This window comes from Arachis ipaensis, chromosome B8, assembly GCF_059453495.1.
Source record: "Arachis ipaensis isolate K30076 ecotype BB chromosome B8, ASM5945349v1, whole genome shotgun sequence".
Taxonomy (NCBI): domain Eukaryota; kingdom Viridiplantae; phylum Streptophyta; class Magnoliopsida; order Fabales; family Fabaceae; genus Arachis; species Arachis ipaensis.
The window spans coordinates 69,433,386-69,453,091 of record NC_142443.1 but is presented as its reverse complement, the minus strand read 5'-3'; the positions used below and the strand labels follow the sequence as shown (position 1 = coordinate 69,453,091).

At 34.0% G+C, this 19,706-nt stretch overlaps 1 protein-coding gene across 2 annotated transcripts; it reads left to right on the top strand.

Moving 5' to 3' along the window:
• Window positions 1-2,301: 2,301 nt before the first annotated feature.
• Window positions 2,302-6,524, top strand: LOC107612657 (elongation factor 2). Of its 2 annotated transcripts, XM_016314354.3 has the most exons (4): window positions 2,302-2,521; window positions 3,083-3,126; window positions 3,228-3,315; window positions 3,873-6,524. In XM_016314354.3, the coding sequence occupies exons 2-4, from the start codon at window positions 3,124-3,126 to the stop codon at window positions 6,311-6,313; spliced, it is 2,532 nt and encodes an 843-aa protein (XP_016169840.1). In that variant the 5' UTR covers window positions 2,302-2,521; window positions 3,083-3,123; the 3' UTR covers window positions 6,314-6,524. The 2 variants fall into 2 exon arrangements, with proteins under 2 accessions (XP_016169840.1, XP_020965188.2); XM_021109529.2 differs by lacking the exons at window positions 2,302-2,521; window positions 3,083-3,126 and having other exon boundaries at window positions 3,216-3,315.
• Window positions 6,525-19,706: the final 13,182 nt, after the last annotated feature.

Below are 19,706 nucleotides of genomic sequence, written 5' to 3'. Positions count from 1 at the left end.
TTTCCACTAGAGCTCGCCGTCTTCGATTTTATCCGGATCCATATCCAAGATTCAACGCCATAACAGCCTGCTCAAGAATCTGAACATCGTCGTCAACGTTGACGAGAAAACCGACCAGCGCAGGCAGGAACGGCGGGGGTGAACGGCGGGATCTGGCAGGGTGAACGGCAGAATAGGTGAGAATCTGAGAGATTGGGGGTCAGGGGGTGAACGGCGGGGTGAACGACAGAATAGGTGAGAGTCTGAGAGATTGGGGGTCAGAGGGTGAACGGTTTCAGAAATTGGAGGTGAATGGGTGAGATTGGGGTCTGGAGATTTGGGTTTCACTTTGTTCCAGGCTTTCACATTTCAGCGCCGTGAAGGAAGGAACAAGGAAGGCTGGAAGGGAAGGGACGAAGGGTGAAGACGTGAAGTGCAAAATGTGAAAATGAGATTAGGGTTAGGTTAGGTGGCTGCAACACAAAGTAACTAACGTATATATATTTTTTATTTTTTATTTTTTAATTATTTTGTGCGGATCTGCAGATCCGCGGATCGGATACGCGGATACAGTACAGAAATCCGCGATCCGATTCTTAATAGGTGCGGATCGGATCATATCCGCAATTATCGGATCGTATGCGGATAAATACCGCGGATCTGCGGATATGATCTGATTCATGGACAGCCCTACTTTTTATGTAAGAAAAACAATAATTAAAAAAGAAAAGAGGGGCATCTTAATGAACCAGTTGTTCAACGCCAAAGTACCTAGTGACTGTGAGGGTGCCAAAGGCGAGACATGGCTAGGTGCAATGCGTGTGCAATCCACCCCCCTCATCATAATTGGGCCCGGCCTTGTGCTTTTGAAGCACAATGGACACCTGGCTGCTTTATAGGAAATGAAGCAGCAGAAAAAATCCCGCATATCCCCACAGAGTTCACCAAATCACCCCATCGCATCCCTCAAGACCATGTTGTCGTCGTTTTCAGACTCTCCTAAACTCCTCGTAAGGTCCAACCTGCACAAATAGAATTAGGATGGTACATTGTTTGTTAATCTAAAAAATTAAATTTATTTTTTATTAATCAAAAATATAATTTAATTAACTAATTAAATTAATTTTATATGATAAAATTGATTATTAATAGATTAAAAAATTTAAAAAATAGTTTTTAATTAATTATAAAAATAAAAATTAATTTTAAAAAATAATCGTTTTTTTAAAAAAATGGTTTTTTTATAAAAAAAATTAGATTTTTTTAAAAATTAAAATAAAAAACCAGTTTTTAATTGGTTAAAAACTGATTTTAACCGATTAAAAATCAATTTTTATAAAAAAATCAATTAACTAATTTGATCACAAAAATTACATAAAATTTAGTTTTAGTTTTGGTTAATCAGTTAAAAACTAGTTTTTAAAATTTAGTTTTGATTAACTACTTTTTAATAATATGGATATAATTTTTAAAATTATTTTATTAAATTGATTAAGATTTTTTAATTGGTTAATCACAATTTGATTATTTTATGTACAACTCTACAAATAGTTCAACTCGCAAAAGAATTTCCTAAAAAAAATTAGTAATGGTGATGGTAAAGAGAAAGAAGTGGTGTAGTGGTAGGAATGGTAACGACAAATGACAGTGGCCGTGTGAGTAGTGTTAAATGGGATGAGAGTTGGAGGAAAGAAGATTTGGTGGGGTGATGATAAAAGGTTGAGGTTTGGGATGGCGATAATGGTGTTGGTGAGTGGAGGATTAAAAATGGGACAGAGCAAGTTAGGTTAGATTAGATTAAGAGGGGTAATTACCGTATTTTAAATAATTTTTAAGATTTGGATAATTTTGTCGGCGAAAATCTATCATTTATGGGTATAAAGTCAGTTTTGTATTTTTATGTATAAATTTATTAGTGTTCTAAGTGCATGTTTAGGCGCCATTATTTTGTTAAAAAAAGATCTTTTTTCAATGAAAAAAGATATTTTTATTTTTATTTTTTAACGTGTTTGGCAAATTTCTAGTAGTAAAAGTAAAAACACTAGTAAAATAAAAAAAAAGATGTTTTTCATGTAATAAATAAACAAAAAAGTACTTTTATATTGTTATGCCCAAACATAATTGATTGATAAAAAGACCTTTTTACATGAGATATCCAAACATAAAATTACTTTTACTTCTCCATAAGATCTTTTAAAAAAAGATAACTAAAAAAAAAGATCTTTTTTAAAAAGCTCACCCAAACAAGCTCTAAATATTTGTAGATAAAAGTGGTTGTTTATTTTTTTTTAATAGTTATAGTCCTAATAAAAATTAAGAACCGACGGATCAAAAGAAAAGCCCAATAAAATAAAAAGCCCAAGGCCCAAAAGTAGTGGATTATGTTTTCTTGGTAGACATTATAGCCTCCTCACACACCTCACTTCATACTATTCTCTCGTTCTCAACGCAATTTAGAGAGAGGCCAAGCCGTAACCCTTGGCCGCCGCTCTATATTGTCTTCTTCTTCTTCTCTTCTCAATTTTTGCTTTCACTCTTTCAGGTTCGTTCCCTACAAAATTTCTCCATTTTTTTTCTCTTACTTTTCGATGCTTTCTCCATCTTTTCATACTGATTCATTTTGTTTTTTTTTTTCCTGCCTCTTCCGAATGTGTTTATTTGTGTCGATTCGATTCTTATGTTTTAAATTGAATTGTCTTTGTAGATTCAGTTCTTACATGCGTCCTTTTCCGATGTGACTTTCTTAAAAGCTCTCTGTAGTTTACAAGATCTGTTTTTTTCTGTTATTGTAATTTCACTGTTTTGATTGTTAATACTTTTTTTTTTCTTTTTCATTGTGAGTGATAGATTGTGGTTGGATATACGTATATGATATGTAGCCTTTGACAAAGTATTTTCACTTGCGTCTTTGGAAGTGATGATTTTCTTTTTCATATAAAATATCTTTGAAACTAGGTATAGTTCCTTCATCTGTGTTTTAAGTTTTGTTAGACCGCAGCAGAGTCATATTTAAGTGTACCATAAATTGTTTATTTTCGTTTAATTTATTTTGCCTGTGATGTCTTACTGTTTAGCTAATGATTTTTTGACTTTGGTGTTTCAGCTCTGAAGGATTTCTTCTGTGGGAAATAAAGATTAGTCAAGATGGTAAGTTGAATACTAACATGGGTTTTAACATTCGATTTATTCATCTCTATAGGATGAATTTGCTTAATATCTTAACTGTGTTTTTGCTTATGTATTTGCAGGTGAAGTTCACAGCTGAAGAGCTCCGTCGTATTATGGACTACAAACACAACATTCGTAATATGTCTGTGATTGCTCATGTCGATCACGGTATGGATTCTTTCGATAGCTTGTTTTGTTATGTTTACTTCCTCTGTGGTGCACTTTCAGCATCTACATGATGTTCCCCCTCTATGCGTATTTAATATGTATTGGTATTTTGTGTTTGATCAAGTTTAAAATGTTATTTTCATGATATATGAAATTTGTCCAAGTTCTTTTTATTTTTCAAAGTTATTTTTTACGTGATTTAAACCACATCAGTTTCTTTCTTTAGGTTTTTTTAAACCAAAAATATGTTTTCTTAAACAAAAATCAGGCATATATTTTTCAACCAAAACATACTGTTGCAAACACAAACAATGCCTTTATGTAGCGACTTTTAACTTTTTTACTTGGATATTTGATAGAGAAAACATGTTTTTTTCTAATACTCCTTGTGTGTGTTTTTTGGTGTGTATACAACATCAACAAATGCTTTTGTCACATCTGTTGCTACTGTTTTTCCTTTTTATAAGAGTTGTAATGTATTGTTTTGTTATATTATATAGTTTCTATGGTTGGTTTATATGAACTACACTATATATAGTTTTCCAAACAAATTGCAGGAAAATCAACCCTCACCGATTCTCTGGTGGCTGCTGCTGGAATTATTGCACAAGAAGTGGCAGGGGATGTCCGCATGACTGATACCCGGGCAGATGAAGCTGAGCGTGGTATTACAATCAAGTCTACTGGTATTTCTCTCTACTATGAAATGAGTGATGAGGCTCTCAAGAATTACAAGGGAGAGCGCCAAGGAAATGAGTATCTCATCAATCTCATTGATTCTCCCGGGCACGTTGATTTCTCATCTGAGGTTACTGCTGCACTCCGTATTACTGATGGAGCGCTAGTGGTGGTAGATTGTATTGAAGGTGTCTGTGTGCAAACCGAAACTGTGCTGCGACAGGCCCTTGGAGAAAGGATTAGGCCTGTTCTGACTGTCAACAAGATGGACAGATGCTTCCTAGAGCTCCAGGTGGATGGAGAGGAGGCATACCAGACATTCTCAAGGGTTATTGAGAATGCCAATGTGATCATGGCTACATATGAAGATCCATTGCTTGGTGATTGCCAGGTGTACCCAGAGAAAGGAACAGTTGCTTTCTCTGCTGGTTTGCATGGCTGGGCCTTTACCTTGACGAACTTTGCAAAAATGTATGCCTCAAAATTTGGTGTTGATGAATCAAAGATGATGGAAAGGCTCTGGGGTGAAAACTTCTTTGATCCTGCTACAAAGAAATGGACCAGCAAGAACACAGGTACTGCCACATGCAAGCGTGGGTTTGTACAGTTCTGTTATGAGCCCATCAAGCAGATTATCAACACTTGTATGAATGATCAGAAGGATAAGCTCTGGCCTATGTTGCAGAAGTTAGGAGTCACCATGAAATCTGATGAAAAGGACTTGATGGGTAAAGCATTGATGAAACGTGTCATGCAAACGTGGCTTCCAGCAAGTACTGCACTCTTGGAAATGATGATATTTCACCTTCCATCTCCAGCTAAGGCCCAAAAGTATCGTGTTGAGAACTTGTATGAGGGTCCCCTGGATGATCAATATGCTGCTGCTATTAGAGCCTGTGATCCTGAGGGTCCACTTATGCTCTATGTCTCTAAGATGATTCCTGCTTCTGACAAGGGTCGGTTCTTTGCTTTTGGTCGTGTTTTCTCTGGGAGAGTGTCAACTGGTCTGAAGGTCAGAATTATGGGACCAAATTATGTTCCTGGTGAGAAGAAAGACCTGTATGTTAAAAGTGTGCAAAGGACTGTCATTTGGATGGGAAAGAGGCAAGAAACAGTGGAGGATGTTCCTTGTGGTAACACAGTTGCCATGGTTGGGTTGGATCAATTTATCACCAAGAATGCCACATTGACAAATGAGAAGGAAGTTGATGCCCACCCCATTCGAGCCATGAAGTTTTCTGTCTCACCTGTTGTGCGTGTTGCTGTTCAGTGTAAGGTTGCATCTGATCTTCCTAAGCTTGTTGAAGGTCTCAAGAGGTTGGCCAAATCTGATCCTATGGTTCTCTGTACTATTGAGGAATCTGGAGAGCACATTGTTGCTGGTGCAGGGGAGCTTCATTTGGAAATTTGCTTGAAGGACTTGCAAGAAGATTTCATGGGAGGAGCTGAGATTATCAAATCTGACCCTGTTGTGTCTTTCCGTGAGACTGTTCTCGAGAGGTCATGCCGCACTGTGATGAGCAAGTCACCCAACAAGCACAACCGTCTCTACATGGAAGCTAGGCCAATGGAGGATGGTCTTGCAGAGGCCATTGATGATGGCAAGATTGGACCAAGGGATGACCCCAAAGTCCGCTCCAAGATCTTGTCTGAAGAGTATGGTTGGGACAAGGATCTTGCCAAGAAAATCTGGTGTTTTGGCCCTGAGACCACTGGACCCAACATGGTTGTTGATATGTGCAAGGGAGTCCAATACTTGAATGAAATCAAGGACTCTGTGGTTGCCGGTTTCCAATGGGCATCAAAGGAAGGTGCTCTTGCTGAAGAAAACATGAGAGCCATCTGCTTTGAAGTCTGTGATGTTGTCCTTCATGCTGATGCTATCCACAGAGGTGGTGGTCAGATTATCCCTACTGCCAGGAGAGTCTTCTATGCTTCCCAGTTGACAGCAAAGCCCAGACTTCTCGAGCCTGTCTACTTGGTCGAAATCCAAGCTCCTGAGCAGGCTCTTGGTGGTATTTACAGTGTCCTGAACCAGAAGCGTGGACATGTGTTTGAGGAAATGCAGAGGCCGGGAACTCCCCTCTACAACATCAAGGCCTACCTCCCTGTCATCGAGTCCTTTGGATTCTCCAGCACCTTGAGAGCTGCAACTTCCGGTCAAGCTTTCCCACAATGCGTCTTTGATCACTGGGACATGATGTCTTCAGACCCATTGGAGTCCGGATCACAAGCTGCACAGCTTGTTATGGATATCCGTAAGAGGAAAGGTCTGAAGGAGCAAATGACTCCCCTCTCTGAGTACGAGGACAAGCTTTAAAATTTTCCTTATGCTATTACATGTTATGGTCTTAGTTGAGTTCCTACCCATTAAAAAACTGTTTTCTTAGTTTTTTAAGTTTTGTTATCTATTCTTGTTTCGGTCTCTGGGTTGTACTTGGAATTATTTACCTCTGCATTGATGTGTATCTGATCTAAGATTACATTGATGTTGTCATAGTACTATTTACTATTCACGAATTTTGCTTAAACGATGGCTTCCAATAATCGTGTTATTTTTTGCTTATCATTGTGATTGATGGCTCAACAGGGAATATTTGGATTTTTCTTTTTTGGGTTAAGGAATATTCAGAATTTAATGATTGAGCAGTTGGTTTTGGACTCTTCCGTGGAAGTGTTTTTATATGGGAAAGTGTTTTTGTTTTTATGAATACCGGTATGTTTACAAGGGGAGTTAAACTCCAAAATTGCCTTCGAATTTTTGAGTTTTCCTGATATCTACATGGAATGTACCTTTAACGTTACAGTTTTCTTGTTAACTGCTTATTTCTTACTACAAAAATGTGCTCTTAATCCTGTTACCCTTCTAAAAAGTATCCAACGAAAGTTGTATATTTTCATGGTGCTTGATATTATTCTCGAGTTTTTCCGGCGATTTCATGTGCAAGATGTTACAATTTTCAATTTATCATCGCTCAAGATTAGATGAAGTGTACGAATATGTAGATATTAGTTAATATAATTTTCTAAAACAAAACACCCATCTATCTATTCTTATTATATAAAAGTTGATACCTTAGTTCTCTTAAGTCATTAATAAAAGTTGATATCTTAGTTCTCTTAAGTCATTTTTCTTTTAGTGATGTCATGTCAGCAATTTTATTTACTTGGTAAAATTTGAAAATCAACCAATCATCTTTTAATAAATGATTTTAAAAGAATCAAAAGAAAAGTTTATCTATTATTATTCAATTAAAACATAAAGTACTAATTAAATACAATAAAAATATATTAAAAGTGTCATGATAATAATTATAAAAATTTTTAGTTATAAATATTAAAATTCTGTTATGAAAATAAAGATTAGGGTTTGAGAAGAGAAGAAAGATGAAAGAGATTAGGAAGAATAAGAGATGATTTTGTTAATTAGTGATGTACACATAACATTATAAGGGGACTACCTTATAGCTAAAGGCCCAAACTTCTAGTTGACTCAGTTAGGTTACATCTATAACTTATTCTATTTACTTGAAATTTAAATTATAGTTACAATCTAGGATATCCATAATAAATATATTTATGACACTCCTCCTTAGATGTCCATATAATATATTAGATAGTTGTCTCGTTAAAAATTTTACCAGAAAAAATTCGTAGTGGGATAAAAACCATGGTTAAGGAAAAGAGTACAGCCCGTATTACTTCTCCTGATAATTACATCACTTGATATCTCTTAGTCGGTGCATCCCAATCTTATATACTAACTTCTTAAATGTTGAAGTAGGTAGTGTTTTAGTGAACAAATCTACTAAATTATCATTAGAACGAATTTGTTAAACATCTATATCACCACTTTGTTGGAGATCATAAGAGTAGAAGAGTTTTGGTGAAATATGTTTTGCTCTATCTCCTTTGATGTATTCCTCTTTTAGTTGATATATGCAAGTAGAGTTGTCTTTGTATATGACTATTAGTATTTTCTTCAAAGGTAAACTATATATATCTTGAACATGTTGGGTGATTGACCTAAGCCAAACACATTCTCGAGTTGCTTCAAGAATTGCCAATATTTCTGCATGATTTGAGGAGGTTACAGCTATGGTTTGCTTTGTTAAGCGCCAAGATATAGTTGTTCCTCTACTTGTGAATAAATAACCTGTTTGTGAACTACCTTTATGTGGATTAGAAAAAAAAACCTGGATATGCATATCCAACTAATTGAAATACTATTTTATTAGAGTAAAATAAATCCTTATTAATAGATCCTTGAAGATATCTTAATATATGTTTAACACTGTTCTAGTGTGTTCTAGTTCTAGTTGGATAAGAACTAAATCTCGATAATAAGTTTACTGAAAATGTTGTATCTGGTCTTGTATTGTTTGCGAGATACATTAATGCACCAATAGCACAAAGGTAAGGTACTTCAGGACCAAGGGGTTTTTCTTTAATTTTACAAGGTCGAAATGGATCTTTATCCACATCTAGTGATCTCACTACCATTGGAGTACTCAATGGGTGTGCCTTGTCTTTGTAAATTTTTTTTAAAGTTTCTCAGTATAAGTTGACTAATGGATGAATATACCATCCTTCAAATGTTCAATTTGTAAACCAAGGCAAAATTTTGTCTTGCCAAGATCTTTCATTTCAAATTCTCTTTTTAAATAATTTACAGTTTTTTGAATTTCTTCAGGAGATTCAATGATTAAATCATCAACATATACTGCAATAATAACAAATTTAGATTCAAACCTTTTTATGAACACACATGGAAATACACGGTCATTTTTGTACCCATCTTTCAATAAGTATTTACTGAGACGTTTATACTAAGGTTGCGAGAACCGGACCGGTCAATAAACCGATGAGGTCACTGGTTCAATGGTTCACTGGTTCGACCGGAGTTCAATCGGGGTTCAACCGGTTTAATTAAATATTAAATAAAATTATTAAAAAACCTAAAAATAATTTTAAATATATAAATTAAATAATTTCTAACTTAATAAAATTTAAAATTTCACATAATAAATTATCCATAACTTAATATTAGAGGTTCACAAACAACTTCAAAAATCAAAGTTTATAACTAAACAAAAAAAACGCACATAATGACAAACCCATAATGTTCTACATTCAAAAGAAACAATTACTAGCAAGTTTTCAACTAATCAAAGGTGCAACTCATCAAAAATCATAATTATCATTAAGTGTTCCAATATCTCCATCATAAACAGGTAATCCAAAGCCACCATCATCAGAAGTACCACCAAAAGAAGCGGTATTTGAAGAATCAGCGACATCAGACAAATCCACATCAACTTTCACATCTCCATCTAATAAAATAAAATAAAAAACCAAGAAAAAATCAAAGTTATAACTTTACAACAGATATCTTTAGTAAATGAAACAAGTTTTGCTATTTCAATCACCTTTAAGATATGAAGGCATAGCATTATCCGTGTAAATTAAATTTTCAATGCCTTCGATGCTCCATTAGTAAATTCAGGATCATCTTCATCCGTCATTACCCAAAAATCTACTGTGTCAATACTTTGAATGTCAATTGGATCATAATTCTTCTTCTTGCGATACATTCTAGATTGAAGGCGTAGATTATAAGTCACCTAAACAATGTCACTTACCCTTTGATACTCTAATCGGTTCCTCCTCTTTGAATGGATTTGTTCAAAGAGGCTCCAGTTCCTCTCACATCCGGATGATGAAGATGTTTGATGAAGAAGACGAATCGCCATTTTTTTGCAAATTAGGAGCACTCCCACCGTGTAACCTCCACCATTCACCTACCAGGATATGAAAGTCAAACATCAATTCTCATTCAATATTTAAAAAACTTTCAAAGTAAATTGAAGTTTGAACATAGAAATATAATAACCTACCAGGTTCGAGTCTCTTAATTGCTTTCAAAGCACTTTCCCTTCCAAAACTTTCTTTTCGATCTCGATACAACTGTATTTCTTGCATTGCGGCAACTGAGTCATCGCAAAGAGTTTCAATATCAAATAAATAAAGTAAAGACCTCAAGATATTTGCCTTCTCAACAAACTCCTCACTATAGAAGCAATCTGGATTCAAAAAGTATGCTGTTGCATGGAGGTCACGCTTCAAATGGTTATCCCACCGCATTTTTAAGATACTTCTATAAGGTGTGTATGCAGCTTTTCTATTTTTAAACATTGTCTTGATAGCAATTTTGGCTCTTTGCATGCCATCATACACGGATCCCAGAGAAGGTTTCTCATCCGCATTAACAAGTCTCAATAACTTAATAAGAGGACCAACAATCATCACAGTAGTAAGACAATCATCCCAAAACTTACTACCCAAGATAATTGAGCTAACCATCTTCCCATTGACACTCTTGGATAATTTATGAGAAGTGAAATATTTGTCCACCACCAATGATTGCAAGTCTTCTTTATGATCATATATACTTTTCAAAGTAATGAAAACAGTAGCAAAATGTGTAACTCCTGGTCGAAAAATTTCTTTCCAATCTTTTCTTTTTCTAAGCCATGACAAGAAAATCATATGATTCTAAACAAACACAGTCACTTTTGAAGCACGAGAGGCAAGGTCAGCTATGTGAGGAATACTTGTTATGTCTTTCAAAATAAGATTGATGCAGTGAGCAGCACAAGGAGACCAAAAAATGTTTGGATACTTTTCATGAATGAGTTTTCCAGTAGATACATAATTCGCAGCATTATCATAACCACATGCACAGTGTTACTAGACCCAACCCACTCAATAACCTCATTAAACAATTTAAACAAGGTATCGGCATTTTTTATCATATCAGAAGCATCAACAGACTTAACAAATGACATACCAGCAGGACAATAAACTAGAAAATTAATTAACGTACGCTGCCTTTGATCAGTCCAGCCATCTGCCATCAGTGTACAACCAGTGCTTTTCCACGAGCTCCTATATCCTTCAACAAGAAACTGACTTTCCTTCTTAAGATCGGCCAGCAAATGAACTCTCATTTCATCATATGACGATCCCTTGAAACCAGGTCCAATTGCAGCAACGCCGTCCAAGGCAGGTTGAAAGTAAGGCGATTGAATTACATTGAATGGAATCCGTGCATCAATTATCCATTTTGCAAGTCCCAACTTAACCTTGTGCACAATTTGCTGGCCAAGACACTTTTCAAAGTTGGTTGAGAGCCTGGCGTAGTCCTTCCCTTAAAATAACTTCCAATTGGAGTAGCAACAATCGCTCTTTTCTTTCCTTTGTCTCCCATTGTTGCAGGAGCCGGAGGTTGTAGAGGATTAGGCGATTCATACTCTTCTTCCGCTTGTGTTTCCACATCATAACAATCACTTGTAAATTTTTTTCTGTCTTATTTTTTTGTTTTCCTCCAAAAGCCTTTTGAATTGAAGTTCAACATCTTCAGTTACTTTGTACAAACTTTAATTTGTCCAGGAATTTTTGCAAGATGATATTTCATTCTATATATCCCCCCTCCATTGTAAGTATTCAAGCAGAAAATACATGTATATTGAGCCTTGTTATTTTTGTCATACTTCACTGTAAAATATTGCCAAGCTGGATCAGATTTACCTCTAGATGAACTAGTTTGAGAATCTTGAACAGCATTATCTTGTGGTTGTGGATTACTTTGTGATTGTTCCATCTGTAACAATCAGAAAATCAAAAACAAAAAATAACTTCAGAAAACCATGAACAAGTAAATAATTCAGCAACCAAAATCATGAAGCAGCAAATAAATAAATCATGAACAAATAACCTCAGAAAATCAAAAATTAAAATCATGAATCCAGCAAACAAATAAATCATGAACAGATAACAAATAAATCAAAATCTTGAATCCAACAAATAAATAAATCAGAAGGCAGCGAGGAGGAATAAGTGAATAACAGAGTATTACTTACCGGCGGTGAGTAACGACGACGAAAGAGGAGGCGAGCTCGGCGATGAAAGAGGACACAGTGGTGGTTGCGGTGGTCAAAGTCATCGCTACTGTGGTTGCGGGATGCGGTGGCGATGGCGGTGGGCTGCTCGATTGGTGGTGGTGGCTATGCAACTGCGAAGAGAGGAGAGATAGTTGCTGTGGGTGTTGATTCCTCTTCTGGCTTCTGGGTGATTACTGATTAGGGTTCAACTTCGTTTACGTTTAGCCTTTCTTTTTTTTTTAAGAGACAATACGACGCTGTTTAGGGGGTTTACTTTTAAACCAAAAAACCCGCTAAAAAATCAGACGATTTTGCCGGTTCATCGGTTAACTATCGGTTCGATCGATTTTTTCACCTATTTTTTGCCAAGCAGTTTCTGGTCTTACCCGGACCGGTTAGGTGATCGGTTTCTGGTTAATCTGGTTGAATCGGCCGGTCCGATTCGATTTTCAGAACTATAGTTTATACCACACAAGCTCAGATTATTTTAATCCATACAAGAATTTTTGAAGTCTTACTGAACAAATTTTCAGAGAATTATTATATGCTTCAGGCACTTTGAATTCTTCAGAAATTTTCATATAAATTTCTTTATCAATTGAGTCGTATAAATAGACTGTAATAACATCCATTAGATGCATGACAAGTTTTTTATGCACTGTTGACTAATAAGATATCTTAACGTAATTGCAGTAACAACTTGTCCTTCTAAGACATTTGTTCTTATTGGTGCATTTGTAGCTGGAATGTAAGATTTGATTACTCTCTTTAGGTCAGTAAATATGTTTGGCAAATGATTTGAAATATAACTTTTATCCTTCTAGCTCGCATTGTCTAGTGCAAGGATCTAAATGAAATAATGACAATGTATTCTAAGTAATATCTTTTTTCAACTGTTTGTTTTCTTCCTCTAATTTTGAAAAAATTGTTTCATAAAAGTGAAATCAGAAAATTTTGTCTTAAATAAATCACCCGTCATTGATTCAAGGTATTTTATAATTGACGGTATTCATAACCAACATATATTTTCACTTTTTTCTTGTGATAGTCTTGTAATTAATTTTTCTTGAGAACAAGCAGCACATGAAAATTTATTAAATCGAAGAATTTTATGTTCTTTTAGAGGATGATTAAATGAATTCTCGACGATTCTTCTCATTATAATTAAACCCGAGTGTCCTAACCGGTCATGCCAAATTGTAAAAACATTTATATTTGTAAACTTCTGGTTTACTATGACATGTGATTCCACATTGTTAATAGTGGTGTAATATGAACCAGAAGAGAGAGCGAATAATTTTTATAATACACATTTTTCTCCTGACGTCATAATTGTAATATAGAGATATTCATTATTTTTTTCTCTTGCGGTTTCTACATGGTATCTATTTTGGCGGATATCTTTAAAACATAGTAAGTTTTTATGAAACTTACTTGATAGTAATGCATTATTTATAAAGAACTTAGTTCCTTTAGGTAATATTATAGTAGCTCTTCCGGAGCCTTCAATCATTTTTGCACTACCAATAATTGTACGTACATTTATTTCCTTTGTAACAAGAGAGACAAAATGTCTTTTATCTCTAAGTATTGTATGTGTTGAAGCACTATTAGCAAGACATACTTCTTTATTATTGAATTTGAGCGAAGCGTGAGAAATATCCATATTTTCATTACAAAAATAAAAATAAATTACCATTAATAAAGAGAAAATACCAAAGTTTCAAAAGCAAATAAAAGCTGCAACCAAAAGAAAAAAAAAACTAACTATGAAGAAAGAAAAACACCTAAAAAAAAGGGATAGATTTCTAATTAATATTCTACTAAAAAAATTTGATTCATCTAAATGAGTAACATTACTTGGGTCACCAAAATGAGTTGGTTTAGACGTGTATGGGTTGCTATCAAGAATATTATTAAGGTCTGCAAAGATATCATCAGTGGATTTCAGTTCCATTTCAACACCATTAACTTCAGCTTCATCTCTTTATATAGTCAAATTGGTCTCTTGTTTTTGTCCTTTTATTTTGATAGATTCTAGATATATATTGACAAAACATTCAGCGGTACGACATATACGCGACCAATAACCTTTTAATCCACATCGATAGAACAAAATTTTCACATTATGGCTCGAAGCACGCTTCTCATATTTATTCCACTTTTGGTTTTGAGGAAAAACTCCATTGTTCCATTTTTCACGTCCACGTCTACGGCCACGACCACGGTTTTGACCGTTATTCTGACCATAGTTTCTTTTATGTTCACGAGATGCCGCATTCACTTTAGAAAAAGCGGTTGAGCCAGTTGGACAGACTTCATGATTTTTCATTAACAATTCATTATTTTGTTCTGCTAATAGGAGACAACCTATTAGGTTAGAATACCTTTTGAAACTCTTTCTGCGATAATGTTGTTGTAACAGCACATCGGAAGTATGGAATGTGAAATTTTTTTTTCTATTAAGTCCTCTTCGGTGACTTCTTAACCACATAATTTTAGTTGAGAACTTATTTTAAAAAGTACAAAATTGTATTTACAGACTATTTTAAAATCTGGAAACCTTAAATGTATCCACTCATAACGAGATTTAGACAATAATACAATCTTTTGATGTTCATACCTTTCTTTCAAATTTGCCCATAATTCTTGTGGATCTTTAACAGTCAAGTATCCTACTTTCAACCCTTCATAAAGGTGAAAAAGTAGAAAAATAAGTGCCTTAACCTTATCTTCGCTTGAAGATTATAGTTCTTTCTTTATGATATCCCCAAACTTCTTGGATATCAAATGGGTTTCAGCATCATGTGTCAATTCTAAATAATTTTTGCTCTTTAAATCAAGAACGGCAAGTTCAAGCTTTTGCGAATTTGACATGATATATCTATTAATAAAAATAAATAAAAGTAAGTAAATAGCTAAGAATAATAATATTAATAATTTATATAGAAGGAAAGAAAGATAAGTGAGTTAATAGCCAAAATCGTCTCTGAAAGATACCTCGATTTTCATTTTGGTTCTCGAAAGATAAAATTAATCGAAATCGTCCCCGAAAGATACACGACTTGGTCACGTTAGTCCTTCCATCAGTTGGATAATGACGTGTCATATTAAGTGCCACGTGGCACATGATGACGTGGTGGGTTGATGCCTCGTATTACAACATGATTGGTTGACGTGTCAAATCAGTGACACGTGGCATTGACATGTAAAAAAGTTATTTATAATCAAAATAGTCGTTGAAAGTTCAGACATAAGTCATTTTCATCTCTAAAATTTAAAAAATTAATCAAATTAGTCCTTATATAATTATTTTTTTATTTTTTCTTGATAATATTAAATTTGAAATATTTTTTGATACTACTAATTTTAATAGAAATATAATTGACAAAAAAAAAATTAGTAATTGTATCTTTTCTTCTTAAAAATTTTTTTGATAAAATTATCTCTCTCCTTTAATTCTTCTCAAAATATCTTTTATTCTTTTCTATTCTAAAACCTTTTTCTTACATTATCACATTTTTTTGGAACATATATATATATATATATACTCAAAATTAAAATGTATGTATTTATTAACCTAAACAAAATTATATACTCAAAATCAAAATTTATGTGATTAAAAGAAAATTATATAATCTATCTCAAACATATGAAATACACGAAAAATTAATGTATTAAAAAAAATTATATAATTTATCTCAAACATATAAAATACACAAAAATTTATTATGAGAATAATATTATGGCCCAGCGTTCAAACCCACAATTAGTCATGCATAAAATAAGTATATCATGGAATTGATCATATGTCATATAGTAAAAAAAAAAAAGACATATAGAAAAAAAAAATGTATATAAGAATATATATGCATATAGAATGAACTCAACGAAGCACGGCACATAGATAATAATAAAAAATTGATGCAGAATAAAATAGTTTGTGTGTAGTGTAAAAGAAATAAGAAAAAATAACAACGACGTGAGAGAGAAGTAGAAAATAAAAAAAAAATAGAAAAATATCGTGCTAATAAAGTGTTATGAAAATAAAGATTAGGATTTGAAAAGAGAAGAAAGATAAAAGAGAATAAAAAAAAAAGAGATGACTTTATTAATTATTAATATTGTATATAGAACATTATAAGAAGGCTATTTATTCCCAACTTCTAATTAACTCAACTAGGTTACATCTATAATTGAATCTATCTACTTGAAATTTAAATTATTGTAACAATCTAGGACATCCATAATAAATATATTTATAACAAATTCTATAATTTATACATGTTAATACTTACTATTATATTAATTGGTCTATTTATACATGTTACATAAGACTCCATTATTCTTTATTCTTAATCTCTCATACCAATTTACGAAAACTCTTTCAAGTAAGTTTAAATTTGTCACATTTTCTTATTGAATACATTTAAATATATCATAATTATAAAATTAATTAATAATTTTATATTTATATTTTTTATATTTTTCATTCTCATTCATTTTTCTAAACCCAAATAAATTTAAATTTGGCACATCTCCTTATTAGGTATATTCAAATATATCATTATTATAAAACTAATTTATATTTTGTGTTTTTGATTTTCATTTGTTTTTAATTTTTTTTAATTATTTGTAACCCAAAGAATACCGCATGAGAAGACAAAGTATGACAACTAAAGTAAATGTAAAAAGAGAAGTAACAAATGAAGATGTCGTTTTATACCATTTTAATATGAAAGACCTATGCTTTTTTAAAAATAAATAAATTCAAATTTTTAAAATAATAAATTATAATTTAATTTATATTACATTTAGTTGAATAATTGTATGAAATTATATATAAATTATTAAATAAAATATTTTTAATATAAAACAATTTAAATTTAACATCAGTTTACATATTATCTAATCAATCTCTAAATAATATAACACTTATTAGAATACATTATATAATAATTTTTTTAAATAAATAAAATAATTGTTTTAATTACCGAAATATGCCTTTTACAGCGTTTTACTGAAAAGCATCACATCTCTTATCTCGTTTACAATGTAAACGAAATATGTTAATACAATGTAAACGAGATAAGAGAATAATTATGACGTTTACACTGTAAACGAGATACGTTAAGACAAATTTTTAGCGGCTATAAAAGGATGTGCAACCATTTGTATTCTCCACAAATATTTCACTACTTCTTTGCTACATATTCCTTCCAAAAATAAGCCAAAATATATAGTAGTGGTGATTTCTTGGTCGTAAGTGTGTATCCGAATTCCTGTATGGTAAATAGTGATAATGTGGTGACATTTGAGTGTGAGAATCTCATTCTGTTGTGTACCTGGTCAGTAAATTCATTGGCAGAATTGAAGAGTCTGATATTAGATAGCGTCAGTGGTAGTGGAAAAAAGAGATCGGAAGGATGAGGTATAGGTTGCTAGCACCGACAGAAAATGGAATTTTTTAGTTTCATCTATTTTGGCTCCATGGCAACGAGCATGTGCGCCTGATATTTGACATCTATGGGAAAATTATGGCGGAGCAAGTGATGGAGCTTTCTGCGGAGGTTGGCGACGTCAGTGGCGGTGGATCTGGGTCGTCAGACTTCGTCTAGGATGACCTACCTCCCGCACCACCATCGATTCATGTTGCCAGTTCAGTGGTAGACATGGAGGTCAACGGTGAGGACTCCAACGAGGAGTATCTTGCGGATAGCAACGAGAGCGGTTCCTCCGAGGATGATGATGAGGAAGAGTTTGTACCGGAGACCCCAGTTGAGGCATCACGTAGGTATCTTCTGCCTCTCTCACGTCCAATTCTAGCCTTGTCATCTGTACCCAGTCACTATGGTACGTTGGATCTGGACGTGATGCAAGAGAAGAACCTATTTTCCAACACGGGTGAGGAAGATTACAACTTGGACGGTGGGGTGGAGTTTATTGTTGGTCACAGATTCAAAAACAGAGATGCAGTAATATAGGGTGTTAAGAATTACAGCATTCGCAGAAGTGCTGAATATCGAGTAGTAGAGTCGAATCGATTAAAGTACCATGTGCGTTGCCAACAACATAGAGCAGGCTGCCCTTGGAGTCTCTGTGTTCCTCTCTGACAGAATCTCAGATACTGGTATGTTAAAGATTCATTGTCTTCTATATTGACAGTTGTAGTTGTTATGCTTGTTGAACCTGTTTACCACTGTTGTTCTATTTTGCTAGGGTTTAGGGTGGGAGGAGTGCACACGTGTTTAGTACCCACAATGTCGCAGGACCACCGACAGTTAGACAGCAGTCTCATCTACCGTGTCATCCTACCATTGATACAATCAAACCCGTCTGTCAGCATCTCAGTCCTACAAGGTGCAGTTAGGTAGAGCTATCTCTTCAAACCCTCGTACAGGAATGTCTGGATGGCGAAGCAAAAGGCGATTGCACAGATATACGGTGACTGGGAGGAGTCTTACAATAAGGTGCCGAGGTTGCTACAAGCATTGTAGAGTTGTTGTTCTGGAACTATATGTGAGATCAGCATTGCACCCTACTATGATGGGCACCTCATGGTGCGTGACTGTTTGACAAGGTATTTTGGGCCTTCCACCCTGCGTCGAGGCTTTTAAGCATTACGTCAGTTTGGAATTTCACAAAATAATTCCGTTGCAAGCATCGTCCAGATCGATAAGTAACCCTTAATCAAAATTTAATTTTGTTTGTCACGAATGTAAAATAATAAAAATCGAGAGTATTAGATCTCGGGTCGTCTCTCAAAGATGTCACAGTGAGGTATGCGAGTTATCAGTTATAAGCATCAGGGGGTTTGCAGATAAACAGGCAAGAAATTAAATGACAAGAAAATAAAGCTAACTACTAAAGGAAATGTAAATGCTAAAAGACACTCCTGGCATGGATTGAGAATCAAAGCTTACTTAACAAGTCATTGACCACAAACATGGTGATTACCTAGAGTTAATCCCATTTTGTCATCCCCAACACTGGGAGAAAGTTAAATAGGCATAGTCAATCTTAATTCATAGGTCTTACTCGTCAATGAAAACAAGAACAACTAACAACCCTAAGTCACCAATCAATATTGGACTTGAACGACTCTTGTGTCAGTAACCACGACATGACAATTATAAGAGCAAACCCAATTAGTCAACCTCTAATGATGAGATAAGTCAACCAGGCTTAATCAATCTCAACCCATAGGTCTTACTCATTAATGGGAACGAGATTAATTAAAATCTCCAAATTGTTAATCAACTTGGACATTTGTGACTCAATATCATCTCAAACACTCAATTCCAAGTCAAGAATGTAGAAATCTACTCAAAAACTAAAAGTGGCATTTTGTCAAACACTTGAAGGCACAAAAATAAAGCATGGTGAAATGTCAAGAAATATAAAATTTAAATCTACCAAATGCAAGAAATTAATAACAACAACTCAAACAAACATCAATAAACATGAAAACATCAAATTGCATTAAACGAATCAAAATTAACAAGAGGATTCATAAACTAAAAAGTGGCACAAATGAGAAATTAACAAGAGAAACTAAAAGAATTAAAGCAATTGAACAAGGAAAAGTAAAGGAAACTAAATCAAAACAAGCATCAAAACTAAATCTAATAGGATTTTAAACTAAGAACCCTAACTTTTAGAGAGAAGAGGGAGTTTTTCTCTCTAGAAAACTACCCTAAAACATGTTTCTAAGCTACCTTAATTGCTCCCCTTTCATCCTTCTTGAATTTGACTTCAAATAGCTTCAGA